General features: G+C 35.1%; 1 protein-coding gene across 3 annotated transcripts; it reads right to left on the bottom strand.

The window, feature by feature from the left end:
• Positions 1-9,962: 9,962 nt before the first annotated feature.
• Positions 9,963-16,242, bottom strand: LOC120330673 (carbonic anhydrase 2-like). 3 transcript variants are annotated; one of them, XM_039397557.2, is made up of 10 exons: positions 16,100-16,242; positions 14,758-14,850; positions 14,603-14,685; positions 13,867-13,972; positions 13,508-13,626; positions 13,100-13,195; positions 11,958-12,023; positions 11,152-11,206; positions 10,871-10,977; positions 9,963-10,303 (listed from the first exon to the last, which is right to left on the bottom strand). In XM_039397557.2, exons 2-10 carry the CDS (start codon positions 14,792-14,794, stop codon positions 10,193-10,195), a joined length of 780 nt encoding a protein of 259 aa, XP_039253491.2. In that variant the 5' UTR covers positions 14,795-14,850; positions 16,100-16,242; the 3' UTR covers positions 9,963-10,192. The 3 variants fall into 3 exon arrangements, with proteins under 3 accessions (XP_039253491.2, XP_039253492.2, XP_039253489.2); XM_039397558.2 differs by lacking the exon at positions 16,100-16,242 and adding an exon at positions 15,980-15,998; XM_039397555.2 differs by lacking the exon at positions 16,100-16,242 and having other exon boundaries at positions 14,758-15,932.
• Positions 16,243-17,876: the final 1,634 nt, after the last annotated feature.

Raw genomic sequence — 17,876 nt, 5'->3', positions numbered from 1 at the left:
GGTCGCACATATATATACATATAAACACATAAGTATGGTTCGATCCGTGTAATTGTTGAAGCAGAATGTTGTCTGAGCCTAAACTTTTGTCGCAACAAACAATTTGAGAGAAGTTAATTTTTATCTGGCCTGTAATTCAAACTCTGGATAATGATGTAACTAAATACAACTCTGGAAAGTGTGGCGAATGAATGTCAAATTACCAAATGTTTTAGACGATTTAATCCAAATATAGTTTTCTAAGTAGTATTTGACAACATAGGTTGGTCACTCTGCAACCCAAAGTACATAATCACATGTCTGTGAACTCAAACCACTATCAGTTACGGTTTTAAAATTTGTTTATAAAAACATGAAATTGAACTAATGACCCGACTAATAGTTAGTTAGGTTTTCACAGTCAAGTTTGCATTTATTTACTTGTTGTCCCTCGACAAATGTCATTTATGCGCGAGTCAATTGCTTCACTGACAGTTTTTTTGTGAACATCCTATATTTGCATCAAAGCTTGTATATTCATATCCACTAATCCCAAGGTGTGAAATGTTGCATGTAGAAAGGAATGAATTTGTGATGTGAACTGAAGTGGGCACACTTGTCTATATGGTGAAAACACACTTTTAGGTAGTTGGTAATATAATCAGGAGTTTACATCTTTGTAGCAGCAAACATTCAGCGTATTGGTTTTAAATACAAACCGCGGAAATTTATATTAAAGGCAGCAGGTTGTCAAAAACAATTGTCAATATTATATACAGTAATTTATTGAATAATATCTTACTATGCAAAGTGTAATAAATGTAGAAATTATATTGTATATAAACTCTCATTCAAACTACAAAACGATTAGTAAGAGTTATGTGTATATAATATGAAATAAATTTATCAAAGTCCTATTTATTCGAATTTCCCTTAATCTACATCTTCATAAAAGTTTATTTTTGCTCCATTTTTGGTCCGATTAATGAGATAGATTATACGGAATTTTTAGCCGGAAAAGCAAAATTTGTTTTGAGTCTTGAGGCGATTACAATAGGAGAAGAAAGAATTTGATGGCAAACGCCTTCATATAACCCTACAAATAACGTGTAAAAACCTCAAACATAGACAGACAGGCACGAATTAATGGAATGTCTTCCAGTATTCATTTTTTATTCATTCGGTATTTCAATGGCAATTCATTTGGAAATTTTGATTATTAATATGGTGCATTTTAAAAGCTCAATTAATTTAATCTTTATTTGTTGCTGTATTTTGACCCGTACGAGGCGTGAGTAGAATGCGTTGGCGCTATATAGCGGTCAACCTGCAAATTGTGACGGATGTATGGCTTTTTCAGAGACAAGGCAAACGGTGTCTAGTCATAAATAAATTATGTATTAAACAAGTCGCAAAGCAAGTTTTTATCATTTCCTGGGAACGAAAAGGTTGTGGTAAGCAACCGGCAGCGGCATATTTACACCAAACACTATTTTACCACTGCATTATTAAATTTTCCACAGCAATGAGTAATGATTCAAGATCATGTATACGTCGGATAACATGGGATTATACTTTCAATGGCATGTATTGGATCTTATTCAATAGACCCAAATTGATCCCATCACGGTAATATACTTTGCTATGAACAAACATGGGCGTTCCAGAAGTATGTGTACCAATATAAAGGTAACTAATTTTGTTCGTCTATTTTACATCAAGTTGTGCAACGGGACTGAAATCTACGGGCAGGGGGTATATTTATTTGGCTAACTGAGACAGTCCCCGAACTCGTAATAGAACTAAAATAAGAAAAATCGGAATGAAATTATGGTCTAACTCTAACCTGGTACACATACTACGGGAGTACCCAAAAATGCCAGTAATAGTTTTGTACTTCAACACGATAAGCTTGACTAGTTGGTTTGACGGCGAATGGTAAACTAGAAGTATGCAAATCCTATCAAATTATTTGTAACGCTGTAACACTGTAAAACTATAAACCGATTAAACATTCTTACTTTCCACAAAGTTGAAAAACACACACTATCTTTATAAAAGAAAATTAATGCAACGCTATAAGACGCTGATATTATATTAATTTCCTACAAGTTATTGAAAACCGAAATCAGGAAGGATGTATACATTTAGAAAGCCTTTTGATGAGAAAACTAATATATTTTTTTTTTTTTTCAGTCATTGTGAATTTGATATTTTATTTCGCCTAAATTATCATTTCAGCAATCAAGACAAAACCGAACCTAGTTGACCTCATGTCAAAGCAATAAATCAATTCAAAATTAATCAATCAAAATTATAAATCATACTGCCTCCGGTACATATATCATTAATGACAATCATATAATTCAAAAATTATAGATGGTTATGATGTGTTTGTGTCGTTTACTGTCAAGTTTAATTGTTTCGCCCTATCATTGATAACATAATGTGTCAATTTTACGATTAATGTTTTTTAATTCTCGCTCTTCCCTCTGCAGGCAATATCAATTTCCCATCGAATTTAGAATGTTGATATGCTTCCAATAATGGCAATATCATACTTCGTTAAGCATGATTTATCAATGCCTTATTCATGTATCATGCAAGAGAAGTAAACGTTTATGTGCTCCAACCATATATCGTCTAATGACTTCTGGTATGGCCACATCAGCATGATGAATACGGCCAGTGTCTTTATTAATAAAATGGGTACTCCTGAAGTATGCGCACCAAGATGTCGCATAACCTGAACCCTAACCTGGTACACAACCTGAGTTCAGGTTGTGCGCCATCTTGGTGCGGATACTTCAGGAGGTCCGTAAAATGTTTAGTAAAATTTTACATAATTATTAAGATTAAAAATTGTTACTGAAGAATGTAGATGCAAATGTGAATTTAAATAAAAACTGTCGTTATTAATGATAGTTGTCAACGTATCCGATTAGATATCACAATAAAGTCTATGGTTTCTCAATACTAGCTACAATTTTATCTTTTGCAATGTAATTCGTACGGATTTCTAGGATAGGACTTGGAGTCTATACAAGTATAGGTCTGTGCTATACAACTGTATATATCTCTGTTAAAAATGGTATTTTGTAGTGAACAATGCATATCGAGAGCTTGGACTCAACGTTTTGCTTGAAATGGTCATGACAGAGGGACAACCACTATTCATCTGAGAGCTGTTTAATAGTCAAATGAATACGTAACCGAATTCATCAAGCCGACCCTTAGGTTATCACTTGTCTTGTCTAAACTGACATAAGGTTGTCCGGATAAGACCCAAATTGGCCTGACAGTACGTAACAGAAATATATGCATAAAGGTAATATTACAAATTCACGAATCAATTGTATCTTGTCTGTATAATGTAACTTCAAAAAACAGTAAAATAGCTGATGCTATCGTACGTAATTGTGGTTTTAAATTACCATGCTTATTCCAGTTTGCATCTATCATCATTTCTGCGACAACAATATGTCACCAAGATGCAATCATGAACGTTTAAAAATGGAAGAATATTAGGAGATGGTCATTCGTCTATGATCGAAATTATTATAACTTGGAGAATTGATTATTTTGGTAAAACGAACTTGTGTGTCCCGGAAAATAAGTTGCTGTTTGTAGATTAGAATGAATTGTCATGCATGGCCCACGTGTGAAGCACTATTCAAGTTGTTTTCTGAGATTTCTTAGTGTTTTGATGACTTTTTTATGATTTACTTAAATATTTGTTATCGAAAATATGTGGGTAAAGAAAAGTATTTTGAGTCACTACGTTTCGAGACCATTCTACCGACCATCTACCGACCATCTCGTTTTAATGGTAAAATTTGAGAATTATGTAGAACGAGTTTTTTCAAACTTTTTTTTCCTCATTTTTAAAAAGAGACGCAAGACAACTAATTGCGCGATGATTGTAATGCGATGTCAGACTTCGCCGTTTTATATCACTGCAAGACATGAATAATATTTTACTTTTACGCCATCTAGTCAAATTGTCAATTCTCCTGTACCAATTTGAAACCGTGATCTATTTTGTAATCCGAGAGGCGATTATATAAATTTTTATCCAAATATTACAAGTTTGATACTCTGTTCACGTGCCGCAAATTATGGATGATACCGTCCATAAAATAGAGATCTTAAAACTGGTATAGCCGACCTTAATCCGATCTTAAAACTGGTATAGCCGACTCAACGGCCAGTGCCTATATGATTTTTTAATTACGATCCATATTGATCAGTTAATGTCTTTGTTAACTTTTCTGACAATTATTTTGACAATCTTATCATCGATTGTAATTGCTGTAATAGTGTAACCGTACAGTACAAGTATCACAGCATGTAATCTTTAATTGTGATAATCAGGTCACACGTTCGTACATTAGCTGGACTTGAAGCGATTAGTGCTTTCAACATGTAATGGTAGAAGAACGACAATAGCATAGTAATTCGTGGCAAAATATTATGTAACAAAGTAACCCCAAGATGAATCAAATTTCTCAAGGGTGTATCAATTCCATGGACCGCACAGTATATTGTATGTCTTGAAGAGTAATAATTCACTGATATAAGATTTTTTCACCAACTTAGCAACTATTTATAAGATATTTGACATAAAAATAGTACAGTACTTCACAATCGTGTATAGGACAAATAAAATGACTTGGTCGCCTTTGTCTATGTATATTTTCGCTTTAATGCAAGTGATATATGCAATTTTAATTTGGAGATTTTGCTGACATGATTTGTAAGACCGAATCCGACGATCACTCGGACTTGGGACTCACTTGGAACCATTCTTACGCCAATGGACTTGTAGCTAGTGACGAGTGACTGTATTGTGACAAGTTCACTTGTTTTCGAATCGGAATCGAGCCCATACAGTTTCCGATTCCGAAATTGACCCGACATATTAACAGTATTTTGAATTTTCGATTTATCGCGGAATAATAAAGTGTTGAATGAACTCGAATTTAGTTTAACAAGGTTCTTGATTTAGGAAGAAATGGTGTATATATATATATCATTACAAGAAAAAAGAGTTGGCGACCACAACAATAGGTTAATGTATATGAAGAACAATAATGTTTCGTTTTGAGACCGATCATCATAACAGATGACGATATAATTTTCGCTTACGCATTCCTCATTTTACTCAACACAATAAAATCATTTTCAGAATGAAGATTATTACGAACATTCGAGAAGTAGGCCGGTATTACACTATATCATAAGTATTTGACACTAAACTAGTTGGATTGCTTTTAAGCTAAAGCCCGAGGACGAGTTTCATTGAAAGGAAACCATAAAGAGGTCACATCGAGCTTGTGATATTTTCGATATTACTTCATTGTGAGTTCAATGTCATTTCTGACTTTTCTCTGCATATTTTTATTGAAGCGTCGTGAGTCTACGATCTCTTCAGAACTTTTTTTCTGAAATATTTGCCAAAGGGTTCTCATTTAACTAAACGACAATCGTTATAAATTCTTGCAAAGTCTGAAATAATCCCATTGCAGCCAATGGTATTTGATGATTTATCGATGTTTGATTGAAATAATGTGCTTGCTTTGTCAGCAATCTAAAATACCATAGCCTGAAATACGCAATCATAAATATACCCTTTGTCAAAAAGTTATTTTAATTTTATCTCAGAATGTAGCCTCCGGTGGAAAAGATTAAATTAAATTGTACTGTAATATGATTTTATGGTTTTGCTATGAATATAATATTGGGTATTCGTTTCAGTATATCAGAAAGTTATAATATAAAATGAATAAAGAATGAAGCGCATATTTGGAATTCCCAATTCAATTGACCTAAAACCCATACGCACTTGCTTAGTTTACCCTTCAAACCTTCACACTCAAAAAGGGTTAGTGGTGGGACGAATACCATGCTGAACTTTTCGAAGAATTGCTTCTTAGTCATTTAAATTGATCTGATCCGATTTTATTCTACTTTCACCGGAGGCAATAAATTAAACGCTTTTTCCGTGACATAATCGCGATGGTGGGCGTGTATGACTGGTATTTTTCTCAATTCGGAGGAAATTGTCGAAGAGTTGAAAAACAAGGTGAACCATTTTTTCTTTTAGCCATTTTATGACCAATTAGTGGTTTAAGTATAATTTCCAGACCAATTACTAGCATTTACTCTCGATGTAATAACAACGAAATATATCCAACATTGAAAATTTAACTTGGGCAACAAATACTTTTACCCGAAAATATCATCGATTTATTTCTATTTTTTACACACTTTGATGAGTAAATTTTCTCTAGTTTTTGTGACGTGAATTAATATGGTACGAAGAAACGGGAAACAACATCTTTCAAATTGAAGAACTCAATCTTAAATAGCATAGAATTAAAGCTAGCGGTCAAAAAGCCTTGCAAATGTAAGTGCATAAATAGTCTAATTATCGTAATTATGAAACAAAACACCGAAAGTATTTGCACGTGGTGTGATGCTGAGTGCTAATTTTCACAATATAATTTCAAAGCCGCAAATCTCAAAAATGGTTTCCACAATTTAAAGAATTTCCTCTCTCTTTCAGTCTACGCTTCTTTGCCTAATTATGCATACAGTCACGTTAGACAATTTTGGTTGAGAAAGTTTCGTTTTCTGACGCATTAGATACGCTCGTCTTTGTATTATCCATTCTATAGAGCAATCTATCAAACGACAAAACACGATTATTGGCAACGATATCCAATATGTGATCATGAATCTCTAAATAACGAATTACAGAGTCGCAATTTCAGAGTACTGCCATCTCTATACAAGAAAATAGCAGATATATTATAATGAACGGGTCAGTAAAATAGAAGTTATAGATGGAATATTGTTATGCTCGGACTTCTTCAAAGTTAAGTGTTCTTGATACAATTTATATTTATAAATTGTAAAAATTTATTTATAAAATTAACTACAGACTTCCAAAATTTATTCATCATTGTATCCTAGTCAGTCCTGATAAATCTTGCTGAAGTTCTGTCCGATACTCACTCTAGTAAATCTAGCTTGGGGAAATTCTGTCGACCATCTCAGATTGAAAAAATAGCATGTTGAAAAGGTAATAAGATCCAAATTTAGACAAAGTGGGAGTGGAAAAATAATTACTACTCGGATTTTATTTTTTGAAATTTCTACTCCAATCAAAACTCTGATTTCAAACTTGTCAACATCAAATACGAAAATGTCTGTTTATTTATCCTGGAAGGCGGAAGGATGGCCCCAAAGTGAAATGAAGTTTACTTGAGATATACTCCTTCTGAACATTATATAGATTGCTGTTCTATAGTTTAAATGTAATAGTGAAAAATAGGAGTGTGATTATCTGATTAAACATTCTCTTTCGTCCAAAAAGATAACTCGATGTTGAAATTGCGCTTTGTATACCACTGAATTGTTTCTATTTATGTACTTCAATTTTAAAAACGGGCACATTCACCAGTAATTACCCTGGCCTTTACTCTTAGGTCAAAAATAGTATTTAAATAAAGATGGATGTCGACGGTAATTCGACGAAGCTATCCGCAAGAGGCAATGAAGAGCAATTTTGAATCTAATTTTTATATTACCCGATGGGTAGTCAGCTCGCCATCTTGTGGATATGAAATTTATAAAAAAAAAATGTAAACACAAACTACTCAAGGTAGAATAAGATAACCACCTAACAGATTCGACATAATTTCTACAAAAAAGGCCTATTTGAAACAAAATAAGTTTTTAAAATATATCAATCAACTGAGTATAATGCGCAGGACTATGGAGCAAAGATATCCGCGATTGTTGGCATTCGATAAAGTATCGTGGAACGAATATTGGCAAAAAACAATCGTGCATATCGTATCGGAAACTTTATTGTACACGAGTTGGACTTATGGATCGTTTTGAAGAGAAATACAAAGCACTTTGCAAAATTGCATTTCGTGCTGAACAATAGAAAATATGTCACTCAAATGTGGTGAAAAAAAAACACTTCACACTATGTGTGCAGTAAAATTAAACACACTAAACCACGTTTTTTTACGTATTCGCTACAGTCATTTTTTGTCATTTTGGCGTGAACTTTATTAATTCCGAGTTTAGAAAAAAGAAGAAATATTGTTCCGAAAAAGACGACACCAAAGTCTAGAAAGCATGCAACCTTCTTGTCTGAGACGCAGTTGTGTGACATATGTATCCTCTTCAATAACAGGATTTAGAACTGCTTCGTTGAAATAGGACAATAAACATGAAACCAGTTCGTTTCGGGTACGAAATATTTCAATCTAGGTAGCAAGACGTCGCAGGGATCGTCAGATTTATTCTTGAATCAAGTATCATTAAATATTGAAACCTAAAAATTTAAAAATCAAGTGCTATTCTGATCCAAAATAGAATTTTTCAAATTTAGACATCTTCATTAAAGAACTTGTCACGACTCGATGCATTCTCATGGAATCCGTATTTACAAGAGTGGTGATATTATACGTTGATCCTCGTTTTAGCTTGTTACTTATCGATCTTTAGATATTTGTCTGTTAGTCTGTCTGTCTGTTAGATGCACGCGATATCTCACGAAGGCGTGGTTGAATCTGAATTTTGCATGTGCATTCATCTTATGTCGGACCAGAAGTCTATTGATTTTGGATGAATTATGTCGTATAATTAGCGAGTTATTCATTAATTAGTGATGGGACACGCGGTGTCACTATAGAGTCATAAATCGAAACCGCAGTTTCGATCGATAAGTCTTCGGACTCCGACCGAAATTCTCGTTTTCTTTTTTGATACAGATTATGAAATCTAACTCGGTGTGTCAAACTGATGAATTAAGATGACGTTTATAAGCTTTGAAGCACAGGTTCCCAACCGCCGGTCCGCGAAGCTTTTTTACCGGTCTGCGAGAAATTTCATTTTGATTATTTTCTGCCGTCTCGATCGCTTTATCGAATACGAAGTTACGTTGGTTTATTACACAATTTTTCTTCCGCCGTCATATTACTGTTTGATAAGTGCGGTAATAATCGCCCGGCAACGTCATAGCGCCGAGTAATCACACTTTTTGCGTTTTTGGTTTCGATTCATCGCGAAAGCGCTCCGTCAAATCTCGCAAGATTCAGAAACTTTTAAATAAGCATGCGTGCTTTTTCCGTTCTCTATGCTATTTTTATTAATATTACCATCCAAATAAACGGTTATGAATATTTATTCGTTCAAATCAAAAAACAGTCAAGAACAGTTTAATATTGCAGAGCTTTGCCTTGGCATCAAGCAAGATATGAACTTGTTGCGACCTTGCAGGGGGTCACGAGACGTGCAAAAAAGCAGGGGATGCACAGCATGATTTTGACTCTGGTGCCAAGTTATAGCAACGACTTTATCATTGTAAAATAAATTCATTTTGTTTGGGGCGTCGATAACTGCAGAGGGTTAATTAAAGCCTCATTTGCAATCCTATATTGAAAAAGAAAAAGCAGCAAATTTTCGCTAGAGTTAATTGTGTTTGTATATGATTTGGCATGTACATGTTTTTTTTTTATGTGAGGTATTTTCTGGGTGCCCTTTTCACGCACAATGGGTGCCCAGCATTGCATTTTATTACGCAAATATATGTTATTAGTTTATGTTCCACCCATTTCAATTTTTGGCCTGACCATTATTTGATAGTTTTTCATCATGTGAAATAATTCTAAGTGTACCATTTTTATCAAGAAACATAGAGAGTGCCCGATATTACGCAAATATATGTTATTATTTTCTGTTCCACTCATCTCAATTTTTGCCGGTCCGCGAGTACATTTTATTCAATTTTATCGTTCCGCCAGGGTAGAAAGGTTGGGAACCATCCTATATGTGCTCCACTGTGCAAATTTGGTGATTGAATATTTACCCACATCCCGCTCTCAACAAAGAACTCTCAGAAAAACATTCGCTTTATGACCCGAAAAAATGAACACGAATACTCCGATATAAAAGACATATAACTTTATATCTTTTAATAGCGAATGCCGGATTATATTTTGTGAATTACTCTTACAGACTACATTGAAAACATAAAATTTTGCAGTGGGAAGAATTAACATAATTTGAAATTACAACAAAAGCAAGCTGTTAGCATTCACCAACACAATAAACAAACATACACGCACAATTCGAATATAATTGCTAACATATTGAAAGTTGCTTTGAAACTATGTTGTATCGAAGTCAACTAGCATGAAAAGACTTCACGTGTACCAACATCTTGAGGAGGTCTGTAGTTGTCACAGAGACATGGGGTATCTTTTTCCTTTCCTATATGGAGATCGCGGAAAGCTTGCAACTAAAAAACAATGTAGTAGTAAGAGATATTTTTTGAATTTCAAGGTCACTTTGTAAAGCATAATATACTAAAGGAGTATCGAAGGTGTTATCCGGACAATCCATTAGTAAATAATACTTGCGTTCGAAGGTTTTCCAATCTTCGAAAATGTTCAAACACACAAGCTCGCCACTTTCAACGGACATCATTAGAAACCTGCTTTTCATTTCGAAAATACATTACCATTTTTATGCAAGACGCACCGTCGGTCCGGAAAACCAGACAACAGAATTTTGAATTCATAATTTTGCAAGGATGTCACAACATTATGAGGATTTGATTTTTTAAATGATTCAATGATTGGCTAAATTTATAAATTGAAAAAACTTGTTATATAAAAACGATATTACCTTGCATATAGGCTGCCAACTAGGAATTAATGCCTACTGAATACCAACGATAGCATAAAATTGAAACCAAACAAAAAAATGTTGAAATATTATTTAAAACGTTACTGATATTCGGTGAAAAATAGTAAAAAACTATATGCGAGGAGTTTATCTTCAAATCGTTCATGTTGATAATTACCTGTTCCTCTGATAAATCTACTGGAGTCTTGAACACAACCCATTGGACACATTCATTAAGAGGGGGTGTCGTTAGCGAGCCGGAATAATGAAAATAATTCTTGATATCTAAAATGTGAAAATCAGTACAAATAACTTGGTAGACATTGAAGAGTGTGCGATTTATAACCCATCCCAAAATTATAATAACAGAGTCAAATAGCATGGCACGTCGTTCTTATATTTCCCCAAACATGAGTTCAAAAACTTTCATGAAACGTAACGCGACGCAAAAATACTTACTTTCAGGCAACAGAATTCGTGGATCAAATTTTCGCTCCACATCGCGTTTGTCATCCTGCAAAATGGTTTAGATTTGATGAAAGATTGTTGACAACAAGAGCTTGCCAAACAAAGTCCATTAAATAGCCTATACATATTAGTGTATGGTAGCTGGTAGGGTGACCATATTTCCAGACCCTAAATGGAGGACGCTTCGTTTGGTAGAACCATATTTCTCCGTGCCTGAGGTATACATTATATATTTACTAAATTCTCTAGGATTAAATATAGAAGTGACAGTAGACAAAGTGACGAAAATGAAATAATGCATTTTTGTTTTGTCAACGTGCAATTGTAAGTTAAGCTTGCCTATAATAGTATGGAAGTTACAAGTAATGTACTGCGCCTCGCTATCAGTTCGACCTTGTTTAAAATACTTTTGCTCCAGTTCCTGGGTAAAAAAAGTTTTACTTTTCGTCATAATTTATTAGGTCTACTGAGTAATTTTCTGCCAGATTGAAATTTTAGTAAATTACTATAGAATAAGATGTTGTGCACGCGAAAACTCAAAACCAAAAGGTTTGCCATAACAACCCAAGATATTCGTGCTCATAAGCAAGAAGCATCCAAATCTGGACCATGTAGTATTTGTTTCTGACACAGTCATACGAGCTTGATCGATCAATAATAATAAAAATCTTTTTGAAATAAGGACTGAATTTAAGAAAAGCAGCGCAGCAACATAATAGCAAATTCATCGCGATTGCCCATTCTGGTACATTATCATCCTGTTGTAAATTATTAAGGATTTGTAAATTCACGCTGACCTGTAAAGGAACTTCTTTGATTTCTGAGAGCAACTGTTTGTAGTTTGCGTTTTCCGCTTCGGATTTCTAGAATAAATAAGTTAGGTGAATATATATAAATACCAATAGGCCCACACTGTACGTCTACGCCAGGGCTACTCAACTGGCGGACCGCGGTCCGAATCCGGACCTTTCGAAATATGAAAATAACTATAACGCCATAATAAACAATCTTGATTAGCTAATAATCATTAGTAGCCGAGGAAGTGCGTGTTTAAGGATGCCGAAATATAATTTCTGGTAAGACCGGACCCAAATATTTCTGAAGTTTTGTATGCGGATCTTCGGTAAAAATAGTTGAGTAGCCCTGCTCTACGCCGCGCGCCACTTATCCACTTAGCACGCAAAGTCATCCTTCGATCTAGTAGATTGTGCAAGCATAAAATGAGACTTTGTCCTAATTTCTAGAACTATCATTGTATAAAATTCTAAATAAAAATCATACAAATGTTGCCTCCAGCAATTCAAACCTGTAAAAATACTTCCAATACGCACAGACCTTCATCGTTTGATCTAGTACAGCGTTTCCCAAACTTTTTCGGCCACGGAACACTTACACTTTTTATCTCGCCCGCGAAACACCAAAAAATGAAAGGGTAAAAATGATAAAAATAAACGGTGTTAACGGCCTCTAATGTTACGTCTAATGGAGATAGAAGCACTTGCTGCAATTTTTCGAGCTGCAGACCTACAGTTTATCTTTCTGCTGAATCAAGATTGTCGAACATGAGTAATTTTTTCAGCACTTCAAAGTAAAACCAGGCAGAGATGAAGAAAGAAGATTTGACATTTTGCCTTTATTTTTTTGACCTACTTGTTTGCCTGTAGCAAAACCAAAAGGATTGCTGTAAACTGGATAATGAACTTAACAGTCAAAAAGCTAGGCCGACGGTGACGCGATATTGAACGGTCACCAGTTGGGGACAACTTCACGATCCCTAAGATCGCCATGGCAACAAATTTAAAGGCGGAACACAGTTTGGGAAACGCTGATCTAGTAGATTGCGCAAGCATACAATAAGATTCCGTCCTAATTTCTAGAACCATCATTGTATGAAATTTCGAATAAATATCATACAAATGATGTCTCCGACAATTCAAACCTGTAAAAATGCTCCCAACACGCACAGACCGTCAGGATGATTGAGCGATTCCACGAAAGATTCGTATTTCTCGGAGTTCCAATGGACAAGATGAACCTGAAAATATGACAGTATATCTCCTAAGGGGATATGTAAACACCAAGCTTACTTCGCCTACGGCAGTAATAATATTGATATTATCCAGTATAATACTGATTCTAAAATGCCGGAACAGTTTTTGACCAATTTATATTGACGACGCAGGCTATCCATGGGTACACAAATTCCTATGATTCCCATTAAATTAAAACTCATTCCAAGTTGACAATTTCAAAATCTTGTAACAATTTTGGTCCCAACTCGCTTTTGTTTCAATCTAAGGTTGGAAACATTTATAAGTAAACATTTCAACATAAACTCTGCACTTACTTCAGCTGCAAAACTCTTTCCGTCCAGTAAATGCTCTGATCCTCGTCTAGAATCTTCTCCCCAGTGGAAATGAAACTGTTCAAGTGTATATTGGCTGCTTAGTGGTCCGCCTGATAGAACTACATAAGAGAAAATATTGATAGCTACAAGATTTGTAATATATACCGGTATATAATATTTTGGCTTGTTATGGCAAATAATGTCAAAATACCCATATTTAAGCAGCTGATCTTGACCATCATATTGGTTATTACACTGTTGATATGTTGGTAGACGTACGTATCGTAAAAGTAATCCTAACTGACACCCAATTTCCGATGTGATTCACTTTGCTCACAGACTGTACGAAAGTGTCCTACCTGAAGCTCCGCCACTGGCGAAGAATGTCACAGAATGCCCATTGTTTACGACATTTTTCAAATCAGAAGGTTTGTAAGAAAGATTGAAATCTGGAAAATCTTTCACCTATAACAGAACAAAAGAGTTACAAAAACAGCAAGACTCTGCCCCGCCGCCCCAAACTCATGTCCGCTAACACTGAATATTGCACGCGATATTCAATACGCTTAAAATAGCAATAATATTAGAGCATTTCCAAATATTGGTGCCCAAAATAACAAATTGGACACTGCTATGAAAGACCGTTAGAAATATTTTGAAATATAAATTGGCATTTAACATTGAGCTCTGCAAGGCTATCAACCCATGACCTTTGAACAAGTCACGCCTAAATGAATTTATATTGTTGTTTTTGTAATGTACGAAAGATTGTTATTTATGTTTGTGGCGAACTCAGCTATAGCAACGCAGCGGCTCCCGAAGCAGACTCTAGAATAGATATTATTATATATAGTACGTCATCGATGGCAAAACAATTACCTGTTCACTCAAGCGGGACTACCGCAGGGCTATTGAACCAGGTTGTTCGAGTGCGATATGGTTGCTTCCCAGTCTACTGCTGTCAATTTTTAGTCAGTCTTCAAATGATTTAACATACCATATGCACGTGGATACGTGAAACAGATGGCGATCGACCCGTGTGTTTGTCTAGTAGTTATCTTATTTACCCCATGTACAACGTGAAGAATTACATACCGTTGCTGCGGAGCAGACAAGATCTATAGGCGATTGATTCTTCCCATTCGCAATCGGATACTGTTCATGCCATTTCTCTGGAGCTGAAGTGAAATTTCGCCGATTTTAAAATCTATTATTCGTATAGTATGCATATTATTTCTAGCAGTACTCACGCAGTTGTGAAGAAGCATATCCCCAAGCCTGTGACATCTTCGCTGTAGACCTAATATGTATCTGAGCAATACAACGACTTGCTAGCCTGTTAACTAAAGATCTCATTGTTACGATAGCTGGACGGGCATTCAAAACCCATTGAAAACAAAGCGCGACCCACTGTTGCTCGTCAGCGACTTTTAATACAGCCGACTGCTTATTGTTGAATACTTTCCTTAATCAAACCGTTCGTTGCGTGGTGAACATAACGCGTGTTAGTCTATCCAGACTCTATCGGGTTGTTGCGTGTCGTGTGCACAAAGTGGCAGCCAAAGGCTAAGTTTTCACGCATAGCGTAGTTCCGATATATTTCAGTACTGCAAAGTCAGAGTAACAATTCTTATGAGCTTGATTACCGGCACGATCTAATAACCATGTATATATTAAAATTGTAAAGCCTTGTGGTATGATACAGAGCCCGCTACATCAATATTTTATTATTAGTATAATAGTTCAATTCTGACTGACTGGTACTGTCTCGCTTATCGACATCCCCCTTTGGATGCTTTGAGCCCCTCAACACGATTATGCCGTATATTTATTCAACATCGCACACGAAAACGAATCCTAATTGTAACGGAGCGTTAAATATAAATAACACGAAAGCTCTTTCTATTAATTCACCAAAAGGTTGCTAGTCACCGGTGGATAGACGTGATGTCGAGGAAACAGGAAATAAGCTCTATCACCATGCAAAGTTTTCGATTTTTTTCTATTGGGATTATATTATAGATAATGAGTTTCGTTTCACTACGAGAGCGTGTTACGTAGGGTAATTTACTACCCTGTGTTTTGCGTAGCAAGGCATAATCCAGTTCAACTTCAGTTTGATAATGCTACCCAATAAAATTATACGTTCGAATGCAAAACGGCAATTGTGGCTCACGTATCACATTATTGTCTACAAAATGGCCATTTGGAAAGTTTTGCTGGATTGTTGTTGCGGCGACTTTCCCAGCATTTGAAGATGGGTGTAGCCGCCAGATGGCTATAAATATCTTTTTCATTTTCTAAAATTTTCTCCGAGTCCGATATTTCACCCAAAATTACGCCTTTTATTTTAATTCGTGGTTACACTGAGACGTTGTTCCGTTTGAGAACTCCCTGTTCGGCGGTTTCGATTACTATGCGACAGGTCGTGTTTGTCAGATTACTTTTACCATTTATTTTAATATTCATTACCTATAATTTATCAATATACCACGAGAAGCTGCAATCCGTGGTAAGTAAAGACTTTGTTGGTAAACTATCGTATGAGATTTAAACAAGACTCCTGTATATATATGTATTAAGTTTGTGTACCTTGTGTGATTTTCTTCAATCTTCTTCGAAATTCGTACAGACAAAAGAAGCCTTGATAAAAGGTTTCTATTTAGTTTACCAAATAATTAAACTGAAAACGAATATAAGGTGGACATAAATGAAAACCACTTTATACAACTATATACATGTATATATACCTGTATGCATGCCGATGGACGAAAATTCCCGTTGGTACCGAAAAAATCGATAGTAACAGACTGTTATTGTCATATCGCGTTTCTGGTCGACACCTCATCGGCTGATTCATTGACTTGTTTGTTTCCTAACTCAAGCTACCAAGATGTTATTATACCGCCTAATGCGCATATACTTTAAATCCAATTGTAACGACAACTTTGTCTCGGGTCATCGAACTGTAAAACCACGCACGTGTTCTTTCAAAATAGCACTCGACAGTTGTTATATTTTCATCGGTTATGTATATCCCTATCCCGACTGACTTTAAGCTATGCCTGGTATTCATATGACATTAAACGTACACAACAGTGAGTGCTAATGTTTGCGAATGAATTATCTGTGTATTTTGGTAATACCTTTCCCATAGACGAAATTTCTTCAATTTGACTCGTTGCCATGAATGTTGCCCGGAAGAGTGTTGGCCGTCTATAATAATTCATCGAAATAAAAAATGTCATGTCAGAAGACTTTCAGAGAGATGAATAATCAATTCATAAAATTTTATCGCGGTGAGTTAACGATTAACCCGGTATTCGTCTCATTTATCAGACTGTTCCTGATAATTTCGTATGCTTCAAATAAAAAGTCTGTGAAGTGATGCGATGACCGTTGTCGTATATTAATTATAAATAGCGTCTAGGCCAAGTATATGGGGCTAATGGAGGGAACTTATTTGAAGAAAAGCAAAAACATTGACACTTTGATTACCAACTGATGTCGTCTGATATGAGACTACAAATGTTCACGCCAATCTTGAAATGAATTTCATAAAAACATCTTTAACTTTAAAAAAATTCTTTATTTAGTATCTTATTTAGAGTACACTCTGATAGTAGAGGTTAATGTTTCAGATTGGCTTACGATAATGATATTATTTCACTACAGATTTAGCTTAATCATGGTATGCCTATGGAATACCATCGCAATTGCAAATCAGTCATTTAGAATTAAGATTGTACTGATGTAACTAACTATATTGGTGGCACTTGCATAAATGTATTGCCGGCCTAAAATATTATTTCAAATAAAACTGTGAAACTCGTTGCAAGATCTCCAGAGAAATAAGTTAACAAAACCTTAAATTTTATTACGGCAAGTTAATGTTTAACCCTATACTTATCTCATTTAACAGACTGTCCATATTAATATGGTGTGCTTTGGATTAAAGTAAGTAAGGCAATGGGACTAAGTGACGGCGTTTCAGTTATTATCACCGGGTCAGTCAGTCATTCGAAAGAAAGATTTATTCATTATCACATGTAAACAGTGATCATGGAAAAAATTTCACAAAAAGCTGAGTTACTAATGATCATTTAACAAAAGCGAAAACCACCAGCACAATTTCATTCAACCGGAACGGCGTTCCGGTTGTTGGACATTTTATTGCATTTGCTTTCCTGTTGTTGAAATAAAATTTTGGTACAAAAAGTCTGGTAAACCTAGTCATTAGCTAACATTTTGTTGCATCATAATGCTTTTTACATAACATCACGCAAATAATTAGTACAAAAATAATGTGTAATAAATAGATGTTTCCCCGACCTTTGACCCGTGGAAATTCATTCTACACCTTTCTAAT

The sequence above is a fragment of the Styela clava genome, chromosome 6 (genome assembly GCF_964204865.1).
Source record: "Styela clava chromosome 6, kaStyClav1.hap1.2, whole genome shotgun sequence".
NCBI lineage: Eukaryota > Metazoa > Chordata > Ascidiacea > Stolidobranchia > Styelidae > Styela > Styela clava.
This window is presented reverse-complemented; position numbering and strand designations above follow the sequence as displayed.

Excerpts from the sequence above, each read along its gene's own strand:
- LOC120330673 (XM_039397555.2), bottom strand. The coding sequence starts at position 14,863 with ATGAGATCTTTAGTTAACAGGCTAGCAAGTCGTTGTATTGCTCAGATA. Across the intron at positions 14,686-14,757 it reads ATATGCTTCTTCACAACTGC|CTCCAGAGAAATGGCATGAA; the intron begins GTGAGTACTGCT and ends ATTTCACTTCAG. Across the intron at positions 13,973-14,602 it reads TTGTCTGCTCCGCAGCAACG|GTGAAAGATTTTCCAGATTT; the intron begins GTATGTAATTCT and ends GTTCTGTTATAG.